Genomic DNA, 26,714 nt, shown 5'->3' on the forward strand with positions numbered 1-26,714 from the left:
CACATGATTGGTCAAATAAAGGAAAGGATCTGTATAAGGGATTTGTATCGTTGTCTTTCCAATTTTCTTCACATCAAGCCTAAGTAAGCCTAAAGGAACAATGAGTTTGACTCCATAAATGACTTGTCAAAAGGGAACAATACAAACAAAATGAAATTCAAATAATAGGCCATAAACCGGTTCCGCAGGCTTCTAGCTCTGTTCCCCGCACATGTCATTACTTCTGACTCTACTTCTTCTGACGTCATGACTACGGAAACCCTATGGGTCCATGCTCATGCAATCTTAATCATATAATACAAACCAATAAAACAAAGTATACTAACTTGACACTTACTAAATATGGCTATTACAGGATTCATTTACAGAAGCTGAGATTTCCATTTGGAAGAATGGTGCTTTGGAATGACGTGTTAAATAAAAGTTTAGATCAGATCCAGTTCTGGTGAGTGGATTATTTCAGCTCACATAGTGTGATGTCATGATGTGTGTTCCCTCCAGGGCCTCGTTTCCCGAATGCTTAAGATATTAAAACGCAATTGATTAGGCCTAGGCCGATGCCATATCAGTCCTAATCCTGAACGCACTGTGCATACATTTTTTCACGGCATTTCCCCCCCTGAAATAATTACATACTACAAAAATTCAAAATAGCTTGTCTGACAACTACATTTATCTTATTGTGCTGATTTCTGAAACATACTTTGCGCAGCAAAGAGAGCCGACTTTATCTTATCCCGCATAAGGTTTCATTGATTGATTTGTAGACATTAAAAATGCAACGTTCCATTAATTCATTATCATTCAAACGCAGAGGCTAGGCATTGACACACGGCTATTGCTGACCCGATTAGAAGAGCTTGGTCTAGATCCATATTGTTGGGCAGGATGATGTAGGATATAGGTCTTTTTACGCTGCCAAGCCGGTTCGGTCGCAGCTTGGCACACCCGGCGATTTCACCTTCTTATCTCAAGTTTCCTGTGTAAAACCGAGGGGGTCAACCCCCGGTCGTCATGGCGTGGGCTTTCTTGGTTCACTGGAGAAGGCGGGGCTGCGCACAGAGTCTAGACCTCTTTAGAATAATTTTTATTAATGCATACTCCCGAATGTTTTAATTTTTTTTATGAATGAAGACACCAACATGCAATAATGAGTTCACGTCTGAGTGTAGACTACAAACGCGATTAACTATGGTCAGGGATGTTCGTTACTGTCTAGACACGGTCACAGCCTCACCGAAGCGCCTACAGTGCTTAATGCAAACAATCGCAACAAAAAACGCCTGCAGAAATTATCCGACACTCGCTGGTCTCAGCATGATTCATGTCTACAGTAGCCTATGTCTTCTGTCATTGATCAATATGAGGACATTTTAACCACGATGATTGAATTAAAATCAGAGGGAGACAGCAAGTGCAGCTCGAAAGCGACCTCCCACACAAGAGCAATGGAATCGTTTGATTTTATTATATGCCTTGTGACGTAGCGTTTGATCGGTACATTTCGGCTGCGCATGTATTTTTGGAATTTTAAATTTCTGCAATAAATGATGTTGTTGTTGACTTCTAGCATGTCACTACCTTTGCTGTTTAAATCTAACAGTAGTCTATGAGTAATATATCGGCGGTAATCACTGTTTTTGGTTCCGAAATTGTGCTAGCTGGGCATTCCGTGGTATTGGATATGTTTTAATAAAACATCCAATACACGGAAAGCCCGCTGGTGACGCCACTGAGGCTATAGTAGGCTAACGATGCTCTTAGCATCCTATGAGTACCCCTCGAGTCCTCGTTAGCTACGAGCGTCTTCACGACGTTCGTTACCAACGATGCTTTCGGGAAACGGTGGGAAAACTGTACGATGCTCGTACGACGCACTTCACGATCCACTTAGGCTAACGATGCTTTCGGGAAACGGGGCCCAGAGCATGTTGGTCATTTATCAACATGTTGGTCATGTTTCCACATGCTGTTCCAGTACAGCAGCATGTTGGTATCAACAGGCCCTGTTGCTGTGTGTTTAGTCTGAGCAGAGCAGCAGGGCTGAACATCGGCTCTTTACCACCCAGTCAGGCCAACAGACGGCCGGGAATTCTTCACCATCGGACTGGTTTTCCTCACTAGTGCTTGGTTTTTAGGGCAGGGTTAACAGGTCAGTCTCTCATAACAAAGTGCCGTGAGGATAGATGAAGCAGGCCTTTAGTTTTCATTGTTTCATTTCATTCTATGACGCCTTTGGTTTTATGGAACAGATTGGCCAAATCCCAAAGTGAGCCCTGAGGACTAAGGACTCACAGACTTAATTGATCTCAGGTGCTAAGTGAGTGAGTGCTTGAGGCCACATGGGCTCAGATAGGTATATATGGGATTGGGACAGCACTTCACAGAGCACATGTTACCTTGGCAACTTTTAATGACAAAGATGCTGCTGACGCTTGCCGTTTTGGGAATTCTCAATTTTATTATTTTTTTTTTTTTATAAATGCAATGAAAACAATCGGCTACATATTTTTTACTTTTGAATACTTCAGTATAAAGGACGTATTGAATTAGGTGATTATTGGCCTACACATACTAATCATAAGTGAGAACGGGCTACATTTGGCTGAATTATAAAAGGTATAATTATTAATATGAAGAGCCGTTTGGGAGCCAAAAGAGCCGGCTCTTGTTGGTGAGCTGATCCAAATGATCCGGCTCACTAAAAAAAGGCAGAAATTCCCATCTGATCGCGCATTGACAGTAGCGTCGTCTGGTTGTTTAACTCCCTGATTTCCGGATTTTCCTATGGTCTCCGCGGTAAACGTCACAACCTTTTGAACTGTGGGTAATTCCCTTAGGTGAAGTCTGCACTGATGCAGACTCACAGAAAGGGCTCAGTAGGTGTGGACTCAAACCCTCACGCCCTTTGGAATTTGACATTGGGATAGTCCTAAAGCCTTAATAGTTTGGCGAGAATGCACAGCAAAGTCTGTGAGTCCTGACATTGGGATTGGGCCATTGTGTCATCATGAGTGGGTATGAAGTTATGTAAGCAGGGTCTAGCAGTGTCTCAGGGTCTCTAGTGTGTAGCGTTGGACGAGTGACCGGTATCACCATCAGCGTCCTGGATATGAGGTCACAGGTGGTTCTGGTGGTCATAAGATCCCCAGTAGGAGGAACAGTCGGTTCACCAGCACGGCGTTCACCAGCCCCACCACCGAGTACGTCAGGAACTTTGATGGCACCTCGATCTCCCTCCGGCGGGCGGCGCTGGGGGCGTCGCGGGGCGCCACGCTGTACCAGGCGAACAGCGCCCTCAGGCTGGCTGCCCGCACGGCCCATCGCGTGGCCAGCAACACCGCTGCGCCCACCAAGTAGCGGGCCCCCCCCGCTGCTAGCGCCCCGGCCGTGAGCGGCGGCAGGGCCACGGGCAGCGCCCCTTGGGGGGGCTCAAAGGTCACGCCCAGCTGCGCGTTGGTCCAGTATCCCACGGAGCAGCCGGCCGCCACGCCCAGGATGGTGGTGGTGTCAGCGCGTGTGGGGCTGTAGTGGTCCAGCTGGGGGTAGTTGTAGCTCAGGAACAGGGGCAGGGCAACCAGCACCGGGGGGGAGAGGGGGCTGGTCAGCTGGAAGCGGTCGAAGGCCTCCCAGTAGGGGTAGGTGAGGAGCATGAGGCCCGCCGACAGCCACACTCCACACAGGACGTCCTGAGCAGACAATCATAACATACGTTTCTATACGTCCATCAAAACATAACACTGGTTTCTATACGTTGTGGCAACCCGGCCGTTGCCAATTAAGGAGATGCAGAGCATCTGAGAAACATAACACAAATAGCCTGCTTCTCCACTCATTCGGGACTCTCTCAGCCATGTGGCTCGTGCCGGGAGGGAGCCGAGTGGGAGACAGTCGCAGACTGAGCGGGAGAAGCCGGGAGCGGTAGCCATGCCGACCTCACCGACAGACCGGACCCGGAGACCCCTCACCCTTTTTGCCCCAGTGTGGAAGAAACTTAAGTTGATGTAAGATTTCCTCTTTCTATTGTGAGCTGCACGCAATAAAATACATTGCACGGCAACCCTGCCTGAGCGCTTGTTTCGGGAATCGCAGCCGCCGACGACCGGGGATTGGCACGTCCATCCAAACAACACGTTTCTTTACCTCCATGATCCATTCAACATAACTAAATAAAATTAGCCTGTTGAAATCCCTCTTTCATTATGCTTATGTTAAGGTACTTAGAGTCAGGGGTAAAACTGATGGCCTTAACTCCAAGCTTCCTCACATTACGTTCCTGTTAACTCTAATCAGCACATTTGTGTGCGCACGCACGCACGTGTGTGTGTGTGCGTTACTGTATCTCACCAGAAGTGAGTGCATGCCGGTGTAGAGACGGCTCAGACACACCAGAGAGGACAGGACCACCGCAACCATCAGGCCCACTTCAAACTGGAACTGAGACACAAACACACACAGAACCGCCAATAAATACACACACAACACGACAGACAAACATGCAAACAGTTGGTTGATGTCTCTTTGTGTGTGAGAGGAAGTATAGTAGACCGGCTGCTCAGAATTCCTCACAACCCCCATAAACATTCCTGACGTTCCACTGTGTCAGCGTGGGAATAAACCCCCACCCCCCGCCCACAAACCCTGAGCTCTACGCCACAATTCAGCCATTTATCCTTCATCCTTCAGCGGAAGGATGCTCTTCTCTTCCTGCTGACGTTCACTGGAGCTTGGTGACAAGCACCTATCTCTCTCTCCTTCCTGCTCTCTCTCATCAAGGGGTCTGGATGTGTTAGAGTGTTTTGTTTTGATGTATACAAACACTTCAGCTCTGAGTGTGATGTGGGAATAGTGAACCGTACACAGAGAACACAACACCAGATAACGTAACAGCCATATTTGGGCATGACATACCTTATGTCTACTAATCTCTCTCTCTCTCTCTCTCTCTCTCTCTCTCTCGCAGCTGGACCCCCATTCACTGGCACTTCATGAGGACTTTTCTTCTCTTGGTTTGTAAAGGGGCACAAAGGGCAGGACAGAGGGGGGAGGGGTCCACACTGTGATTGACTATCGTGACCACCGACCTGCTCTGAGAAACGTAGAACCCACCCCACAGGCCCCTTACTACTGAACTGCTCTTCAGAGTGTCAGAAGGGTCCCGGGCTGTGGCCCTCATAGAGAAATCCCCCCCAGAGGGCCACGGTTTGAGTGGCCCCCGTACTGTATCGAGTTTTCTTTTGTTGCCACTGGACTTCAGCACTGGAGAGAACAACGCGCTGGTCGGGGATCCTGTGCCCACGCTCCCCAGAACCCCCCATATGGTCCTCACAGCCTCATGCCCATGGTCCTCACAGCCTCCTGCAAAGAACCCCCCCACAAGAAAGCTTTACCGCACACAGGAGCAAAGTTCACATGACCAAACTAACATCACGAGGCAGGCTCTGTGGAAGCTGTCACTAATGCTAAGCTGGGTCAGTGCCACTCAGTGACGGGATGGCTAAAGTTTTGTTATGCCCTCGAGGATTGGTTGAGGGAGGCTCCTGAATTATTCTGAACCTCCTGTTCCAGGTGTCCCCATGACAACGGGAGAGAGGAGGCCAATAGGGTCCACGGGGCCCCCTAGGGATAGTGGCCGGTGCACCCACCTGGATCCTTGAGGTGGCGCTGAGCAGGAGGGTGAAGGCAATGGCTGTGGCGGCCATAGCGTGCGTGGAGGGAAGGCCGTACTCTGCGTCGACGCGCGTCTCCAGTTTGACCACCGGGGGCGACAGAGGGCGGGGCAGCTTCAGCAGGTCCTTCAGCACCTGGCCCACGTACATCACCAGCTGGGGAAGGAGCACATGTCTGCTGGATCACCATGACGGCTATAGAGCGCAAAGCTATAGAGCGCAAAAATCCCATTAATATTCTCGATAGAGGTTTTGATCAAAAGCTGTAATGTCGTAACCATCCAATCTATACTTACCACCCGCCGTTATATTGTGAAACAACGGTATATGCTCCTGCAGAAGCCACAAGTTAAAGAAGTTCACTTTTAGTTTTTAGAAAAACATGTTTTATTTGCGATGTCATTTAAAAGCACTACACCGCCAACATCTTAAAGTGTAATACGACGACGTCGACCATTGAGAAAAAGTTTGCTATGGTTTAAGGTATGAGTAGTTCCTTCAGTCGTTCAAAAAGAGAATGAACACATTCTTGTTCCTTTGCTTTTTATACCTTTGCTTTTTATACCACCTTCCTTTTTTTTGTTCTGCCCCGAATCAAAAGTTATATGGATGCCACTACCTTGACGAATGACTGCCTTGGTTGGAGGCTTAAAACTCTATATATAATGATTTTACGAAATGTCAATGGAGCATGTCCTACCGGAACCAGAACTGTTCAAAAAGGGGGCAGTCACTGTTGCACTACATAGCACCAGGCGTTACACCGAGGAACCGCGGTGGTCGAGTCATTGATGTTCGCACCACTGTCATTGATGTTCCATCAACAGGTCATTGTAGGAGTATAATCTGATAATTGATCCATCGTTTCTTACATTTTGAAAACAAATGTTGTTTCTCTTTCTTCGATGCAAGATGATGTAAAACATATGTTGGGCTGTGGTTGGAGTGGTTATTAAACCTGCAGACATATCGATAATTAAAACCGTTGCTAATTGCTGCCCTTTCCGATTGCACCTACATTACACTGTGTTTAATAAGCCAATCGCTTTTATCAAAGCAATTCACCCGTGAAGATACAACCCTGAAATTGCCGAATCATAAATCATGCGAGTGCATACAGTTGTACTCAGAAGTAAACTAACCCTCAAAGACAACTTGTACCCACGTTCCCTTTGGGGCTTGATAGTTAAGGTTCAGGTCACTGATGGAAGATTTTTACCACATTTATAGCTCCTCTATTCCTGGCTCTAGGAGGTGGTAATAATGGATGAGGCTCCAGAGCCTGTAGCTGCAGCCTGCTGAGGGCCAGACCGGGGCTGGCCCGCGTGCTGACACAGCGTCTACAGCCAGCCGGCCTGGGGGGGGGCGTTCCTGACACAATGACACACCCACACACACAATGAGAGAGTGTGTGTGCGTGCAGCAATGGCTGTGCAGCTTGCCAAACGTTTCGGTCTAAAATGTTTCGAGAGAGAGAGAGAGACACAGACAGACAGGGAGAGAGAGATAGACTGCTCACTGGAGCTCTGGTTTATTTAGGGCCTGGGCCTTGTATATTTAATGAATGGCTGTCTTAGAGAGGAACAGAGAGGGAGAGAGAAAGGAAAGAGACAGAGGATATTATCATTACTCTACCACTGTAATCAGAAAAGAGGCTGTTGCCATGGAGAAAAAAAGCAAGACATATGCAAATAGCCTGTTCATTGCCCCGTAATAGAGAGAGAGAGCGAGAGAGTGAGTAAGAGCGAGAGCGAGCGCTGCACCGGGTTTAGTGCTAGTCGGCAAGAAAAGGGAGAGATCAGTAGAACCAAAGGATAGACCAAAGAGCAGAAGATGAGTCGTATCTCTGCAGCAGCTGGATGCTAAGTGAATGCTGTTCTAATATTACTTTACATCAAGATATTCAATCCTATCCTATCCTGCTACAGGTGACCAGATACATAACTCCAGATGACTTTAGCTGCTAGTACATGTTGAGTTCACTGAGTACGATTCTATTCCGACGCCCGACACACACACCAAGACCTCAAGAATCCCCAAAGACGACATCACAGACCTGGCTCTGGAGTGTGTGTGTGTGTGTGTGTGTGTGTGTGTGTGTGTGTGTGTGTGTGTGTGTGTGTGTGTGTGTGTGTGTGTGTGTGTGTGTGTGTGTGTGTGTGTGTGTGTGTGTGTGTGTGTGAGTGAGTGAGTGAGTGAGTGAGTGAGTGAGTGAGTGTCTGTGTGTGTGCATGTGTTTATGTTTTCTCCAGAATGACTGTATTGACCAAGCCCTTTTGAAGCCAGACTTTGATCTGCATATACACAGGTGTGTGTTTTTGTGTGTATGGTCTGTATGTGTCTGTGTATCTGTAAATGTATGTGTGTGTGTGTGTGTGTGTGTGTGTGTGTGTGTGTGTGTGTGTGTGTGTGTGTGTGTGTGTGTGTGTGTGTGTGTGTGTGTGTGTGTGTGTATGAAGGGTGGGTGTTGCTGAGGAGTAGGGCAGTTGTCTCTGTTCTGTGCTTGAGAGGGGCTGTGTATCAAGGTCAGTGTCTGCTGCTTGAGAGGGGACGTGTATTAAGGCCAGCTGAGTGTCTGCTGCTTGAGAGGGGAAGTGCATCAAGCCCAGCTGACTGCTGCTGCTTGAGAGGGGACATGAATCAAGGTCAGCCCAGTGTCTACTGCTTGAGAGGGGACATGTATCAAGGCCAGCTGAGTGTCTTCTGCTTGAAAGGGGCCGTGTATCAGGGTCAGCTGAGTGTCTTCTGCTTGAGAGGGGACGTGTATCAATGTCAACTGCGGGTCTGTGTCTAGAGGGGACGTGTATCAAGGTCAGCTGAGGGTCTGTGTTGAGAGGGGACGTGTATCAAGGTCAGCCCAGTGTCTGCTGCTTGAGAGAGGACGTGTATCAAGGTCAGCTGATGGTCAGCTGCTTGCTTGTTCGGATTGCAAGATGCTTCCTGGAGAGCCATTCATGAACGATATGGTTAACAACAGCCATTGTATCATCACAACAGCCTGCGTGTGTGTGTGTGTGTGTGTGTGTGTGTGTGTGTGTGTGTGTGTGTGTGTGTGTGTGTGTGTGTGTGTGTGTGTGTGTGTGTGTGTGTGTGTGTGTGTGTGTGTGTGTGTGTGTGACCACACACACACACATACACACACACACACACACAGGTGCAGTATGTTGACAGTGTGTAAATGATTTTCTAAAGGAGAGGTGATCAGACCACATGGTGAGCCCAGAGTGTGAAAGAGACAGAGACAGTAAGGAGGCAGAGAGATACCAGAAACCAGACGTCTGGTGTCAAGAGGACATCCTCTGAGGTCCATGACTTATGAGCGGCTCCTGGCTCTGCCTCCCTCGTGTTGAACTAACAGAGTCTGGACCCAGAGTCTGGACAGAGAGTCCCTGCTCATGGTGGACTACCTTGATGGTGATGGTTGAGTGGGGAGACACTAGCTCTGGAGGTAGAGCGGGTTGACTTGTAACCGGAAGGTTGCTAGTTCGATCCGAGGCTCCTCCTATTTGAGTGTCAAGGGGTCCCTGAACAAGACACTGAGCTGTCTGTTGCCTGGCATGGTTTAAACACACGCTGTCGGTGTGAGGATAAACCTGGCTGTAAATCGCTTTTGATTAAAGCGTCCAGAAAATGTAAATGAGATATTTACCTAGGAGTGTGAGAACCTTGTTCAAGATTTACAACTGTGTTTTATGTTTTTAGAAACACAAGTGTGTTGTGTTTTGTTTTTACTGACGTGAGTGTGAGAAGGGAGTTTGAATCCCCAGTGCTGGGCCTGTGTGTGTCTTGTTGCCTGTATGTCTGTGTGTGTCTGGGCCTGTGTATGTCTGTGTGTCTGTGTATCTGTGTGTATGTGTGTGTCTGCGTTTCTGTGTGTCTGTCAGTGCGTTTACATGCAGAGTCATTATCGGATAAAGAATCTAATAAGACCTTAACCAGACTTTTAAAATGCATGTAAACCTTTACCCGATCTACTTCGGACCGAAATCGGTACATGAACGTACAAGCAAGATCGAATAAGAGCACCTAGATAACTCGATCATAGTCCGATCTCTACCTGCATGTAAACCTGCATCCTATCTCGTATCGAATAATGCATTCTGCGCATGCTCGAGATCTTGAGGCTGGGGGACGTGAGCCGGAAGTAGAAGGAGACAATAGTCGTGTTGCTGTCGCCATAGACATATAAACAATTCTTATTTCTTTATAAATATAAATATTTAATTATTTCTTTATATGTTTATGGTTGTTGCCGTCGGAAAACGAGAAACGGCGATTTATTTAAAAAGGTGACGGAGAAGATGGAGAAAGCCAAGGCTGAATTAAAAGTAGGCCTACATGTTTTCTTAAACGTTAGTCATCAACGAGGTTGTAAAGTAGTAACTTCGGGCACATCTTTCAAAATAAACGTGTTTTTTTACTGACATGTATACAATCTTTATTCATTCATTGCGCCGCGACCGAACTCACAGGGATATTCTCTGATATTATGAATTTTAAAGACTGCGTCGGGTTCTCAGACTCTCTGGTACTTCCACAACAAAGACTCGTAGTGGGGGTTACCTCGGCCATGGTGGAGAAGGAATTGGGGGAAGGAACTTTGGCTTTGACTCTCTGAAGTCCAGATTGAAACGCTACATGGAGGAGAAAGGGATTGTTGCCGTATGCGGGACAGCTGTCAGTTCATTTCGGGTCCATGTAATTTCTCAGACGCTCCATTTTTCTGACCTCTCGGTCGTATGCGGACTCTTCCAGCTGGACTCCTCCCGCTGATCCGCCGCCGGAGAAGTCCTCATACGACCGAGAGGTCGGAACAGTGGATCGTCGGAGAAATGACATGGACTTGAAGTGAACTGACAGCTGTCTACTGAAAACATCTTTCTCGAATGCCGCCTGAGTTTGTTGTTGCTGGTACGTAGAGGTCAACCGGAAGTGGCTATATAACCACTTGTTGAAAGGGCTACAGCGCCACCTAGGGTAGCGGATTCAGCCATGGTCCGGCCATTATTCGATTCTCTTAAAGGCCATGTACGTTCGGACAATTGACACGGCCAGTTCGAGTAGCAAAATCGGTATGAGGCTTAATCTGATCTAGCTGTCCCATGTTAACGCACGAGTGTTTGTCGGGCCTGTGTGTGTCCGTGTGTCTGTGTGCCTGTATGTGTCTGTGTGTATGTCTGTGTTAGTCGAGCCTGTGTCTGTGTGTCTGTGTCTGGTCTGTGTGTGTCAGACATGTGTGTCTTTGTGTTTGGGGGGGGGGGGGGAGCTGCAAAAGAATGGCATGTAGTGTTGACTCCCTAAGGGTGTCTACCATGGGGAGTTCACTCACAGAACGCACACCATGCACCCATGGGGCCAGGACACAAAGGGCAAACACACTGCCGTCACAAGGGGCCCCGGGGGGCCCTGTGAAAGAGCCGCCAGACACTCAGACCCTGTCCCTCAGGAAGTGACCCCAGTTGGCCCCTACTGGCTCCCAGGCCTTGGGATATGGAGATGTTGGTGTCAGAGACAGGTTGGCAGGGGCAGGAGGGGGGCAACACAGGATGAAAGGAGGTTGAAGGTGAACACCAGACAGACAGACAGACAGATAGAAATGGAGGTTGTTAGAGCCATTCATTTGGGAACAGTCTGGCATTCTGAGGTTTCCTCTCTCTCTCTCTCTCTCTCTCTCTCTCTCTCTCTCTCTCTCTCTCTCTCTCTCTCTCTCTCTCTCTCTCTCTCTCCCTCCCTGACCTACGGTCCAGGTGTTGACCAGCCGTCTGCAGAGGAAGGGGTCAAGGTGCCAGTGGATGCCGGGCAGTACGGTGATGTAGAAGACCTCGTGTCCCAGCGCCGCCGACAGCAGGAAGAGAATGTAGAGAGGCCAGTTCCTCACCTCGTACCGAGGCCTGACCCCACCCTGCGGGAGAGGGAGGGAACAAAATCAGAGCAGGCATGACGCTAGCAGGTAATACATGGCCTGGGCTCCACTTGGCTCACTAGTGCCCCCAACAAAAGGAACAATAGATAGGGCCCTGTTTAGGGAAGAGGTATAAGGGGAAGCTATATGAGTGTCTAGGTGTCCCTGAGCAAGAGGCCTCACCCTGACTACTCCCGACCAGTTGGCTGTCGCCCGGCGTGGTTGACTCTGCCGTTGTTGTGTGAATGTGTGTATGAACCGTTGTAAATCGCTTTGGATAAAAGCGTCTGCTAAACGCCCTAAATGTAAATGTATTAGCCACAAAAACACATTGGCATGAAGAACCCATGTGTGCCGGACCATCTCTACTGGATGGATCTCATCACTATTGGATGTGGTCTTGGAAGAAGTCTGCTTCAGTTGGCAAAGGGGAGCGATTAAAAACCCTGCAAGAGATTACAAACACACGTTGTTGTGGAACATAGTATTTGTTTGGTCAGCATCCAGTGAGTCACCGCTGTCTCGGGCCCAGGATGGGGGTCAGATGGAGGTTCAGGCTGATGTTGATGCATGCTGACACCCCATGTAGTAGACTGTCGAATAGGACCGCTAAAAAGGCCAGCCTCTGTGTCATGTGCTCTCTCATTCAGCTTTCAGATGTTAACATATTATACCACATATTATACATATTATACCACCAGGTGTGAGTTTGATTAGCCGTTACAAGCCGTTTTGAAAATCTGCCTCTTCTGACATCACAAGTGGCCGTGTCCACCTAGATGTATGATGGATAGATGAGCAACGTTTGCTACAGTCCACTGGGTAGGCTGGTAGACTGATCTATCCAGCACACACCTGGTGGTATAATATGTTAACTTTAACTATTGTGTACTAAGAAAGATGGTGGTAGATTCTCTCCCGGTAAGAGACAAAACCAAGGTTTGATTCCATCATGAATGGAATGATTCCATGCGGTACCTTGGCTCTCTCCGTTATCCTGCTCCCTGTGTCTGACCATCACTTTGTAGCTTTTTCTCTGTCCTTATGATCTATCATCCTACCTTTAGCTCCACTCAGACTTCCCCTCCACTGTGTCAACAGCCAAACCTGCCTTCTACCGGACCAAAAACTAACTCCTCCACCTCCAACCCCAGGAAGCTGTTTTCCATGTACTCTTCCCTCCTCACCCATCCCCCCTCCCCTTCCTTCATCCCTCACTGCTGATGACTTTGTTACATACTTTACCCAGAAGCTGAAGGACATCAGCTCCACTTTTGCCCCAGCCACCATCGTCCCTCACCCTATCCCCACCTCTGTTTTTACCCACATTATCCCTCTCTCCTCCAATGATGTAAACAGAGTAGTTAAGTCCAACCATGCCACCAACTGCCCCCTTTACCTGATCCCCTCCTCACTCCTCCAGGCTGTCTCGAGCAACATCCTGCCATTTCTCCCCTCCCTTATCACCTCCTCCCTCACTTCAGGCCTTGTTCCAGCATCCTTCAAAACTGCCAGAATAAAGCCGCTCCTCCCTCTCATCAGTTCTCATTCTCCTCTACCTGACCGTGGCGTTTGACACCGCGAACTACCAGATCCTCCTCGCCACTCTAGCTGAACTCAGCAATGCTGACTGCGCTATCCTGATTCACATCCTAGCCTACCTGTCGAATCGCACCTCTCAGACACATGGAATAGCTCCTTGTCCAAACCCTGCACTCTTTACACTGGTGTCCCTCAAGGCTCTGTACTGGGACCCCTTTTGTTCTCCCTATATACCAGATCCCTGGGCTCTGTAATCACATCACACAGTTTTTCCTATCCCTGCTACGTTGACAACACTCTGCTATTCCTCTCTTTCCCCTCCTCCGACAAGTCCCTGATTGCAACATGCATCTCAGAATGGCTGGCAGATGTCAGCACTTGAACGACTACCCATCACCAGAAGCTTAACCTCAACAAGAATGAGCTCCTCCTAATGCAAGGGAAAGATGCCCTCACACAGACCTACTGGTCACTGTTGAGAACATCGCTGTATCTCCATCACCAACTGCCAGAAACCTCTGTGTGGTGCTGGACAATCAGTTTTGCTGCTCCGCAAACATCATCGCGATGGCCCGATCCTGCAGATTTGCCCCTACAACATCCGCAGGATCCGGCCCTTCCTCACGAGGAAAGCAGCTCAGCTCCTTGTCCAAGCGCTCGTCAGCTTGCGCCTCGACTACAGCATCTCACTCCTGGCTGGACTCCCTGTCTGGGCAATTATACTTTTGCAGCATATCCAGAACGCTGCAGCATGCCTTGTGTTCAACCTACCGTCTCCTATGTGACCTCCCTCTTCAAGGACCTCCACTGGCTCCCTGTAGTAGCCCGTATCAGATTCAAGATGATAGTACTGGCATACAAGGCAGTCAATGGGACTGCCCCTGCCTACCTCCAAGCATTGGTCAAATCACACACCCCAGCTCGAGCGCTCCCCTCAACTACTTCCGCTGGACGTCTGGTGACGCCAACGCTAAGAGCAAGTAAAAGTCGTTCATCAAAGTCACAACTCTTCTCTGATTTGGCACCGCAGTGGTGGAACGAGCTCCCTGCCTAAGTAAGGATTTCAGAGTTGCACACCAGCTACCATAAAAGCCTCAAGACTCACCTGTTCAGAGTTCATCTAGACTCTGTACAGCCAACCTGTCCCACCCCTCATACGTGTTGTGTGTTGTACGTCCTGGCACTTTATGAGCTTAATGTACACACTTATTGTAAGTCGTATTTAGCTATAGTACATAGTTATGTAGTATCTTATCCTAGCTATCTTTGTTGTATACGGGGAATGGGTTAACCTAGCAATTCGTAGTGCTTTGCACTTGGTTCTATGAAAATCCTTATTGTACCGACAGCGATATATTGTTTCACTTTCTTATTACAAATGTACTTATTGTAAGTTGCTTTGGTTAAAGCGTCTGCTAAATGCGCTAAATGTTAAAGGCCCCATGGCATGCTACTTTATGGATGCTTGAATATAGATATTAGTGGGCCCCAGTAGTGTACCGTGGGGTTTAAGTCAGGGCCTTCAGTAACGAACTCCACCAATGGCCAACCCCCAAACACTCAGACATGCACACAAATTTCATATTCGGTGCCAATACAGCCAACACAGCCACAATATGCGCTACTGCATAACATCCACAACAAGACAGTTGATCTTCAGCAACAACAACAGCGCACACGCACACCACTTTGCATTACCGCAGAGCTAGAGTAATGTAGCATCACCATCAGGTCTTTCCTTATGTCACTTCGCAACCAGATTGCACATCATACACATGACACAAAAACAAGTGTTCACAGTTATTGTTATTTTCAGGGGATGCTTTCGCAACTTCAACGGATTCAATAAAGCCTATAGTGACAATATTACAAGTCAAACGCCAGTTCATTAACAAAAATGAAACATACAAGAAGGCCTTTATGCCACATATTTTACAACAGCTGTTCCAGCCAGAATATTAAGCCCACAGGAGTAGTAGTGAACGGGTTCATTTAATATTCTTATTAAGCGGCATCCACACACAGTATTACCATTAAGCCTACTGCCCAAATTCCAGCAATATATTTGTGTTTTCAACCATTACAAAAAATGCATTATAAACTGTTACGTTAGGCAAGGGTTAATGAAGTAGACAGAGACGGAGCTGCAAACAACGTGTTTACTCTTGAACCGCAAGTCATCTGTGTCCCCCCCTAAACGGGTCCGTGCAACAACATACATATAGCTCCGCTATATTCTTTACACAACATCTCCCCCTTAAGTAATAAGTCCCTCCAATAACAAACAGGGTTCACCGTTAACACTCGAACAGTTATCTCAACCTATATAACTATATATTACCTAAAGCTTAATATTGTAGGTTCCTTAGTAACACTCATGTAAGGTATCACATAAAGCACAAAGCTGTAAACATAAACAAAAACTTAAACCCTCTTACAGGTATCACATGAAGCATAAAGCTGTAAACGTAAACAGAGAACTTAAACCCTCCTACAGGTATCACATAAAGCATAGAGCTGTAAACATAAACAGAGAACTTAAATCTAACAAGTGCACAACTTTGCGCTGTTTTTTCTCTTCACCAGCTCATACCACAGTCCAACAGTCCTTAGAGATCCAGACGCCCCGGCGGGCGTGAGACACGACCTGAAGAGGTCACATATGTGTTATTTGCCTCTGTATGTGTGTGGCTCTTTGATTCCCTAGTAGTGTCAGTGGGTGTGTCTGTGTTACCTGGATTTTGGCCTGTATCAGGTGTTTCGTCTGTGTCTGGGGCTGAGAATTTGTACTGAGCGCAAGTGGGTGCGATTACGCCTGAGCTGTCCTTCATCAGTGTGAATGAGGTACGACCTAGGTGTTACCGCCTTCTGAATGCCCTGCTTCCTCTCTCTTGTCAGCCACACGTCCTGACCTGGCTGCAGCTGTGGCAGGGAGCGAACTCTGTGACGCAAGTTGTAACGGCGTTGTTGGTCCTCCTTCGCCTGCTTTTCAGACCTTCTGAAGCCCTTGATGTTCGGCCACCGAGGACGGAGCATTGCTGGATGTTGTGGTATGTCGGAGCGAATTTGTCTTCCCATAAGAAGTTGTGCTGGGGAGTAGCCACTCTCCAACGGTGTAGCCCGATATGTCTGTAGCGCTTTTGCTTTGTCACCTCCTCCTTTCCACAATCCTTTAACTGTGGCCACCGCCCGCTCTGCCTCTCCGTTTGCCTGGGGGTATCTGGGGCTCCTTGTGACCTGAGTAAACCCATACTCCATGGCAAAGGACTCGAACAGTGAACAACTGTATTGCGGCCCATTGTCAGAAACGACTTTGAGGGCAGCTACAGCAGTCACAGCTGAAGCTACCTTGAGACGGGCTACCTCTATGTACCGTGAAAAATAGTCCACTACAAGAAGATATGTCTCATTTTCCCAGAAAAACAAGTCTGAGCCGACTTCAGGGTCTATCTTGCACAGGTGTGGTCAGCAACAGTTCTCGCTGTTCTGCCCTATGCTGTGAGCACGTGCTGCAGTTTTCCACCATCTGACTGATTTGGAAAGATAGTCCTGGCCACCACACTGACTGGCGGGCCCTCGCTCTGCATTTTACGATCCCTTGGTGCCCACAGTGGAGATTATGAAGAATCTCCCGTCTCATGTCACGTGTGATCACAATCCTTTGGCCTCTGAGAAGTAGCTGTCCAGTCAGTGTGATGTTACCCTTTTCAGGCCAGAAGGGGGCCAGCTCTGGGGGGAGCATATGTCATTCTGGCCACCCCATCTCACAGTACCTGATCAGCTTCGCACAGACTGGGTCAGTTTTCTGTCTCTCTATAATTTCTTTCAATCTGGGCTCTGTGGCAGGAAGACTTTGAGTGACCGCATCCACGAACACGGTGACCGCAGCCTCGTTCTCGCTTTCCTCCTGTCGAATAGTGCATAGTGTTTTTCGGTATCAGACATACCTCTCGAGATGAACACAATGGGTCTCCATGTTCCATCTGGCTGCTGTTGAGTTAGGACCCCCCCTAGTCCCAACGATGAGGCGTCCTCCGACACGCACGTTTCAGCTGTCGGTAAGTATGCAGCCAACACCTGTGTGGAACTCGGTTCTGCTTTGAGCCTTTGAAAGGCCTCCTTCTGTGGCTCTTCCCAACACCACTCGTTCTTTCCACATAGCAGGTCTTTGATCGGGCGTGTGTAGGATGCAAGATGGGCCAAAAACGTACTGAGGTAATTGGCCATTCCCATCACTCTCTTCACCCCTTCGATATCTGTTGGTGCTTGTATTGCTTTAATCTTCCCTGGGTCAGGTGTCACCCCGTCCACAGTGACACAATGGCCCAGAAACATCATGCTGTCTTTTGCAAACTCACATTTTTCCCCATTTAGTGTCAGTCCCTCTTCCTTGAGCTTTCGTAGGACCTGACTCAGTCTCTCATTGTGCTGGGTCTCGTTCTCACCATACACAAGTATGTCATCTGCGTGACACACTGCACCTGCGCATCCTTCCAGCATCTGAAACATGCAACGCTGAAAGTGTTCGGGCGCCGAGCTGATTCCAAACGGTAGCCTATTGAACGCATATCGCCCAAACGGGGTAATGAAAGTCATCAGCAGCTTGCTTTCATCTGACAATGGGATCTGCCAGAAGCCCGACGTGGCATCCAGCTTTGAGAAGATTTTCGCCCCAGCGAGCATTCCCAGAATATGATCTACGGCTGGGAGAATGTGTCTCTCTCTCAGAACCCACTGATTTAAGTGTGTTAAGTCCACGCACAGCCGTATTTTTCCATTGGGCTTGGGTACAACGACAAGGCCAGCACACCATGGTGTAGGTTGTGTCACTTTGGAAACCACCCCCATGCTTTGCATACGGTCAAGCTCTGTTCTCACCTTATCACGCAGTGGGAGAGGCACACGCCGTGGAGAAGACAGGGCGTATGGGACAGCATCTGGCTCCAATGCAGTCGTGTAGGGCTCCTTTAATTTTCCCAGACCCGAGAATACAGTGGGGAACTGAGCTTTGAAATCCTCCTATTGCACTTCCACTGTATGGACACGCTTCACTAGCTTGAGAGCCATAATCGCTGGGACACCTAAAAGAGGTTTTGTCAGTTCATCAACAACATACACTTGTTGTTTAGTTGCCTTCTCTTTACTGGTCAGGTACCCTTCAAAACATCCTTTAACATCCAGTCGGTGATGCCCTGGTCCATACAACACCTTACTAGGCTGCCTGAGTGTTCCATGTATTTTACTGGAATAAGTGCTGCTCGGAATTGCAGTAACTGCAGCTCCTGTATCTAGTTTGAATGCAGTCTCCTCACCGTTCAGTTGCAGCACTCCCAACCATTCTTCCTCTTCACCCGAGCGCACTTCTCCCAAAAACGCGAACTCCTCATCTTCCGAACTAGTGTGCCCCTGTGTAATGTCATGCACACTCTTGGCTGACCTGCATTTTTTAGCGAAATGTCCTTTTTTATGGCACTTCCTACATTCCTCAATACGGGCAGGGCAGTCTTTCCAGAGGTGTCTCTTGGCATAGCCACAGTTGCCACATTCTGTGGGCTGGCTATCCGCTGTGTCATGAAATCCTTTATGCCCTTTTATGTGTTTTTTGTGTATCGCTTCAACATGCCCTGCTGAAGACTCTGCCCCTCTCAGCACAGGCTGTTGCTTTTTTACTGCTGCACTTTGTCTGACTTTTGTCATTGCCTTAGCTAATGTCAGTTCTGCGTCTAGCTGTAGACTCTCCGATAGCTTAGCATCTAGTATGCCGACCACTATTCGATCCCTTATCAGCTCTTCCCTCAGAGCCCCGAACTGACAATGTTCTGCAAGCGTGTGCACCGCTGTGATAAAAGATTTCACACTCTCACCCGGCTGTTGACTTCGGCGATTAAAGCATGCCCTTTCATAGATCACTTTCCCCTTGCTGACGCAGTGCTTTTCAAACGACTTCTTGTCGGTATCAGACAGAGGTAAAACACTGAGGATGTCTTCTGCATCGTCACCAGCTGCATACATAAAAGCGTTCACCTGGAATTCCTGGTGAACGCTTGGACTGTTTGTCCAGCCCTGATGCAATTCTGTAGCGTTCGAACCGCTTCATCCATCTCGGCCAGTCATTTGTATTGGAGAAGTCGAATTTATTGGGCGGGATTAGCTGTGGTGCTAACTGTTGCTGCTGCTGCTGCTGCTGTCGGCCTTGCATCTTGTTTCTTTTTTGTCCCCCCGTATTTCCTTTCCTCTTCTTATCGCATTCCGTGTTGTTGTCGTTCTACTGCCCCACTTCTGACACCATGTTACGTTAGGCAAGGGTTAATGAAGTAGACAGAGACGGAGCTGCAAACAACGTCTTTACTCTTGAACCGCAAGTCATCTCTGTGTCCCCCCTAAACGGATCTGTGCAACAACATACATATAGCTCCGCTATAGTCTTTACACAACATAAACTAAAGTACCACAGCAACATTATCGCTCCTACACAGTGCAAATTAAAACTCACCCATCACCCATGGCCTGATGTTTTAAAGCTGCCTTGGTGAAGCTGTTAAGACTGCTAAATCCGGCGCTGTTCCATGTCCCCTCACTGATGTTGAACAGCAAACACGGCCAGCAGAATAGCTTGTTCTCAACGGTGCTAGCCGTTAGCCAGTCATAGCGGCTGTAGTTGCACTCTGTCAAGTGCCGCACAAAACCTTTACCGGCCTGGGTCAGCCCATCCAGCTTCGGTGTAGGTCTTCCTCTTGAAATTAAATCTGTCTTCTCTCCAAACGATCGGCTTGAAAAAGGCAAACGAAGGAGATCAGAAACAGGATCGCTAGGTGCTGTGAAGGCAGTGGCCATAGTAGTTCACTATGAACTCTGTACCGCCAACTATTCAAAATTCGCTGATGACACCACCGGAGGCCAGGGCCGGCATATTGCTGGGCCCTGGGGCTGTTCTATTACTTCACATCAACATTTGATTGGCTGATTACACACGTCAGTCAAATTTATTATCCAATGGGAGGTGGCAGCTTCAGCGAAAGGCTGGCAATACTTTCAGTGCTGGCCCCGCTGGTCCATGTAACCTAGCTGTGATGTGTTATTCAGCTGAGCTCAGCCGTACAAAAAAAAAGGGTTTTCCTTCTGGAATTATGTTGTAAGTACTGAAAAAATATGAAATTAAAATGCGTTCAGACACAAATTAATGTAATTTTGAAAAAAATAATATATATATATTATTTAGATTTTGACAGGGCCAGCAGAGAAGGCTCTGCTGGCCCTGACGGCCCACCACTGGTGGGCCCCTAACACAGTATTTGAAGACATTCCCGAAATTCAGCCGTTGTGCAGAATTACAGCCACTACGAGCCAGTCGCACATTGAGTTTCCCCAAACGTGCCGTTTTGGTGTCTGTAGCTTTAATGCAAATGAGGAGAAGAGAGGAAGGTCAAGGAGGAGGGTGGGGGTGTGGCCCTGAGTAGCACGCTTCCACGGTACCATGCGCTCTGTTTACAGCCTTTGGCTGTTTTCTGTAAATATTCTAGAACACTCCAGGTGCTCCGGCGGGAGTCCTGGAGCTCTATATCTAAATAATATCATATTATACATGGATATCTATATCATATAATATATATTATGACGGCAAAAAGCTGTGTGCGCCTCCAGACGATATCATGAATCTCAAACGACTGTGTCAAACGTCCACATCAATCTGAAGTAGACTGAACCATGACATAGAGGAGAAAGGGACTGTTGCCGCGATTGTCTCCCGCCTGAGCCTCGCTTCCGAGGGACCCCCGCCTCGGCAGCGGGCAGCGCCGGGGCGGTGGTCCCTTGGCAGCGGGCAGCGGCTCAAGCGGGAGACATTCGCGGGCAACAATCCCTTTTTCCTCCATGTCTTGGTTCATGTACTTCAGGGAGTCAAAGCCAAAGTTCCTTTCCCCCAATTCCTTCTCAACCATGGCTGAGATAACCCTACTACGAGTCTTGTTGTGGAAATACCAGAGACGAGAGTCTGACGTGTTATGCGCCATAACACCAACAGCAGAACGGTTATCCAAATAACAAAGAACACTTGCGTTACAGTCCTGGAGCTCTATATTTAAATAATATCATATAATACATATCCTTTAATGCATATTATCACGGCCAAAAGCTGTGTGCGCCTCCAGACAATATTATGAATCACAAACGACTGCGTCGGGTTCTCCAACGTCTCTGGTTCTTCCACTTCCACATCAATCTGAAGTAGACTGAACCACCCGCTGTCGGCTGCCCGCTGCCGGCTGCCCGCTGCCGGGCCGTGGTGCTTTGTGGTGGTGGTGCCTCGCGGCAGCGGGCGGCGGGCAGCGGGGCTCAACGATGGCTGAGATAACACCAACTACAGTCTTGTTGTGGAAATACCAGAGCCGTCAAAGAAATGCGCCATAACACCAACAGCAGAACGGTTATCCAAAGAAGTGTACAACACTTGCGTTACAGTGCGTGTATTCACACACACAAACACACATATGGCGCTCGCACAGTCGTAGCTCATTGGCGGGCCAAATTCTCTGGCAAGGCAGAGAAAGGGGAGATGGCATCTCCCCTTATGACGATTTCGTTTTTTCAAAGGCGTAGCAGAATGCCTATTGCTCGTTTTACAACCAATGAAATTTCTAGCTACTGGGGGAGCATAGGTAGGCTAGGGGAACTCATATTAATGTAAGAAAACCTCAGAAAGTGAAATTTTCATACCATGAGACAGTGGCGTCATTAGGCCTATTTTAGGGGGGCTTCAGCCCCCCTAAAATATTCTTAAGCCCCCCTAAATAATTTTATGTTCATTTATAAATATATATATATATTTTTTTTTTTACAAAAAAGTGCCGACAAATTCAATATAATGTGGTGAGAATTTGAGTTTAGATAAATAATCATATAACCAGTTATTATTAACTTAAATGTGATCATAAATCTTAGTTTCCCTTATGGAAGCGGTAGAGAGTCAGAGTCAGTGCGTCGTTATCGAGTCCATTCCACTTGTTCATATAGAGCACGCCCACATCACTGAAATCCACGTTTTCCCTGCAACCTAGGTTGTAATTTCTCAGTTTTTGTTAGCTGTTTGTGAAATTAAACGTTCGCTCACATTCTGTGCATCTCCTGGGGGCTAAGCCCCCCCTGTCCTTAAAACCTAGTGACGCCCCTGCCATGAGATCTTTAATGTAAATGTTACAGGTGGACATTGTTCTTACATGTTCTGAATCTCAATGCAATATATGAATTCTACCAGTGGCGCCAGAATGATTTCAGTGGTGGGGGGGAAAAATGCGCGTGCATGTGTCGAACAGCACGTGACACCTCATCATCCTAAATATATAATGTATATTGTATACAATAACATATCCATATCTATATAGTCCCTTAACCTTATCCGTGGAAAACTGTACAAACTGTTGCTGATTATGGTATATGTAATTTATCTGATCAACATTTTTGCTAATGGTGGACCACCAAAACAGAACCGATTCAAATCCTGCCATTATTTGATTGCCTCATGTGGCTGTTGCTCCTTGCTCGGCTGGGTCTGATCCTCAAGTAGTTGGTAGGTTCCGGGTGTGTCTGCATCTGGCTCTGGAAGTTTGTGTTTCTCTTATTGGAATACAAACTTATGTACAGCAGTTAGTTGTTCAAGCATATTTTGGTTAAGACAGAGTCTTCAGTCCCAGTTACCCAGGCAGCCAAGTGTGTGTGTAATGGATACACATCAGGGCGATTACCCTCTGTGTGCGTGTGTGCGTGGGGGCGGATGATGGGGCGAATCCAAAAGTAACTTATCAGAGTTAAAAATATCATAGTATCAAATGCTAACATTTTATCAAACGTTAGTTAGTTAGCAGTAGTAGTATCAGTTAAGGGGAAAACCCACTATGTATGAATCTAAATTGAGGACCTAGCATGTAGGATCCCTTCCCAGCAGATGTAGCGCTAATCCATCTGTTGTCCTTAACCAAAGAGATGTAAAAAGAAAAATCCCAATATTAAAATTTGCATGTTCAATAACACTTCTGCGTTAACCGTGTCTCATAATATAAATTCCTTTCATTATTCTACCCGATTGTCCTACACTAACTATTTAAATTGGATGACTTAATCTTCTCTTCTCTTTATCTTCTTCTTCTACCTATTGCTCGCATTTGATGTTGTCCACGCTTTGATTCACTCCTATGTACCCAACACGTCCCTCCGTATTGTCCTTATTCGCTCTACCTTTTGCATACCACATCAAACGTGCATACGACTTGTTCTAGTAAAGTAAAACCCAGTTATATCTTTACGTATTCATAGCTATACATGTCCCATGTTCATTACTATTTCCAAAACTGCTTTTTTAGCTATGCAAGTCCCTGACCTGCCTATACCATTACATAAACAGTATTTATTATTATATTTACCTACTTTTTTGTTGGTTAACATCAAATCGATACATTATTTCCATTTTCTAATCATGACTGACTTGAATTCTCAGTAAAGTTCGTCAGTAATGTCTTTCTGATTTTCAGTTGCGTGTTCCGCGTCCCGACAAAAAGCGGCTCGCTAAAATGTCCAACCACTATGAAATGTCCCCTGTTGTTAGCGAACATAGCCAACGTGGTCTTATTATAGCCTGATCATTAACTAAAAGCCACATAGAAAGAGTAAAGCATCCAGCATGTGATTTGAACAATGTGTGAGGGCATATGCAGCAGGGATGATCGCACAGTGGAATGCTAATTGAAAACCAGCGGACGAGCACTGGGCGGAGATTTCAGAAGCAGGGAGATTATAGAAAAATATAATTTGTCAGTTTGCCATTTGTCTAGTCAATATGTCAACCTACTTATTCATTTATTTATTTCAAATTTGTCTGCGACGAAAGAACCGGGGCAAAATCGGGCTGAAATCGTGTAGTCTGAACCAGCCATAAGCAAGCAGCAGTGGCACCATTGTAAGAATTCCCTACTAGACCAAACGAGACTCGTAATGGTAGGTAAAAACAATAGTTTATTATAGCATGCAATTGTGATGTAGAAAAAAAGAAAAAGAAAACATAAAGTGCTTGCATGATATGGAAGCCTACAGCGATCGTTAGTTAACTTGTCTGGCGGTGTGCCTTATCATTTGTTTACCCTTGGGCCATGGCTACAGCTCTGTTCATTTGTATAGTAACAATATTAGGCCAAAACATTACTAAGAAACGAAATAGTTCATCAATACAGGCTAAAAATATATATATACATTTTATTTTTTTCACGAAAAGTGGGGTGGCCATTGGCCCCGCGGCCTCATAGGTTCCGGCTCCTATGAATTCTACCAGTAACGACACCTGGCAAGGCCTTTGATTTGATCATCTAGAGTGGTTGATAAAACAGTTCAACCCTGTCACTATTGTCTCTAACCATAACAACATGGCAAACACATGTTTGGCATGTTATTGTGGTTGTAGAACCACAATAAAATAGCGAACACATGTTTGGCATGTTATTGTGGTTGTAGAACCACAATAAAATAGCGAACACATGTTTGGCATGTTATTGTGGTTGGAGAACCGCAGTCCTCATATGGGTTTGTCTTCCGCTCTGGTCAAGCTACACGTGGACACCTTTGAGGTCTGCAGCCTGCTGTGCTTCCAGAATCTTCTAGTGCTGAAAGCCCACACTAGAACACTAATACCACTACAATCGTTCCTCAATGTGTTCTCCATCTCATCATGCAGCACAGACACGTAGATCTTTTACCATCTTGCAATTGGATAGTTATGTATATGAAGAACCGGACCGATGCGGCTGCCATGTTACAGCAGGAGTATCCTGTCTCTATCCACACCCTAACAACTAGCTGCCAAAGCCCACTGGGTATGGGATTCACACGGACTGGGCAGGTTTAGATGATGCTTGGCCCATCTAGAGCAGCGATTCCCGACGCGGTCCATGGACCCAGTCCTTTCTAACGGGTCCATGGACCGGCTCTGGTCCATGGACCCGTTAGAACTGGGGCATGAAATATTTCCAGAAAATAATGTTGTTGTTTTTTTATATTGATATTTGTTGACATGTGTTCGCTATTTATGTTGGTAATTAGTAATGATGCTTAATGATACATCTATATTATTAGCTCCTAGGCCTCTTTGAATAAGGAGGCTGAATGACAGTGTGATATTTGTTGAAAGGAAGCGTGCGTGTGGTGGGGGAGGGGGGTAATACTAAGGCTGGGGAAACACTGACATGTCTGCCTAGTTCTTCTGGTCAGATTAGGTCTTGCTTTCGTGGGAAACTCAAAGCTGCCAGTTGCTTTATGGTTGACCCTCATAATGGTTAGTAACGATTAACATCACACAGTGATCCAGAGAATTCATTCAGGTTGAGTTCAATGAATGGCAAATATGTGGCATAGCAAAACTATTTTGGACTATTTGACTAAAGCGGGAAGCTTGTATTTTTTAATAGCCTAATAATTGTTTTTCATGATAACGATTTATTTAGCTGCAATGGAAACTCTCAAATACAAGTTATATTAAAGAGTACCTAAGAATATTATGCCAATTTTTTTTTAAATGCAAAAGGAGTTCTAGCTGGGTTTGCACTAGAGGTGGAGGAATGTGAATGAACCGAGAGGATCGCTGGAACAATAGCAGGCAACCAGCCTATCGGGTTGACCATCTCAACGCAGAGGAGGTGGACAAACCAGAAAAGCAGGTCACACGGATCATAACGAGTTCTGTTTTCGACAACTTACGTGTACATTCCCTTTGTATCCGTTCATCTTTTGGTTATGTTCGGGAGAATTCTGCGGATGCAAGGGCTCCAACACGTGTCCAGGTGTCATACCGGCCAGCTGTGTGACGGATCGCAGCGGGTGGTCCTTTCCCGTGCTCCCCCTGCTGTCCCGGGGGCCGGCGTCGGACAGAAAGAGCCCGCATTGTCTCTGGAAGCGAGCGACGAGGGTCGAGTCGTTCAGGTAGTCCAGCCACTCTGACATGGTGGCACCACAACACCGAGCCGGGAACTGTGTCTGAGCGTAATTGCGTCGAGAGCCCTACCGTGCAGAATGCAGAGCGAGGAGCGGCGGGACAGGTGCGTCCTCAGGAGGCGGAGCTACGGCAGGCAAGGTGCGTCCTCAGGAGGCGGAGCTACGGCAGTACAGGTGTGTCCTCAGGAGGCAGAGCTACCCCAGGACAGGTGCGTCCTCAGGAGGCGGAGCTACGGGAGAACAGGTGCGTCCTCAGGAGGCGGAGCTACCTGAGGTAGAGGCAGTGGCGGATTGGCCGTCGGGAGCACCGGGACGTTTCCCGGTGGCCTGATGGTCCTCCTGGCCTGACTTGAACAGTCACCGGACTGAGTGACTGACGCCCGGGCCAATCAAATCGATCCATCTAGTTACGTAATAACCCCGCAGCGACCTGTCGGCGTAACACAACAACCAATTATCTCCGCTGTCTTCATTCCAGTAGTCGAGAGAAATGGAGAGTCAGAAAAAGAGGAAAGGTGGAGCAGAGAGAGAGAGGGACAGAAAGCAAAAAAAACACGACTGAGGTGTTCAAAAGTGTGGGATTTTTTCACTCTCAACGCTCCCAACAAGGTGGTTATTTGCAGACTATGCAAATT

At 47.3% G+C, this 26,714-nt stretch overlaps 1 protein-coding gene across 1 annotated transcript; it reads right to left on the reverse strand.

The window, feature by feature from the left end:
* Positions 1-34: 34 nt before the first annotated feature.
* On the reverse strand, positions 35-26,178 carry sgpp2 (sphingosine-1-phosphate phosphatase 2). Its single transcript, XM_079733228.1, has 5 exons — positions 25,846-26,178; positions 11,410-11,571; positions 5,646-5,825; positions 4,348-4,437; positions 35-3,689 (listed from the first exon to the last, which is right to left on the reverse strand). Exons 1-5 carry the CDS (start codon positions 26,086-26,088, stop codon positions 3,138-3,140), a joined length of 1,227 nt encoding a protein of 408 aa, XP_079589354.1. The 5' UTR covers positions 26,089-26,178; the 3' UTR covers positions 35-3,137.
* Between the last annotated feature and the right edge of the window lie 536 nt (positions 26,179-26,714).

The sequence above is a fragment of the Pollachius pollachius genome, assembly GCF_949987615.1.
Source record: "Pollachius pollachius genome assembly, chromosome: 3".
Taxonomy (NCBI): domain Eukaryota; kingdom Metazoa; phylum Chordata; class Actinopteri; order Gadiformes; family Gadidae; genus Pollachius; species Pollachius pollachius.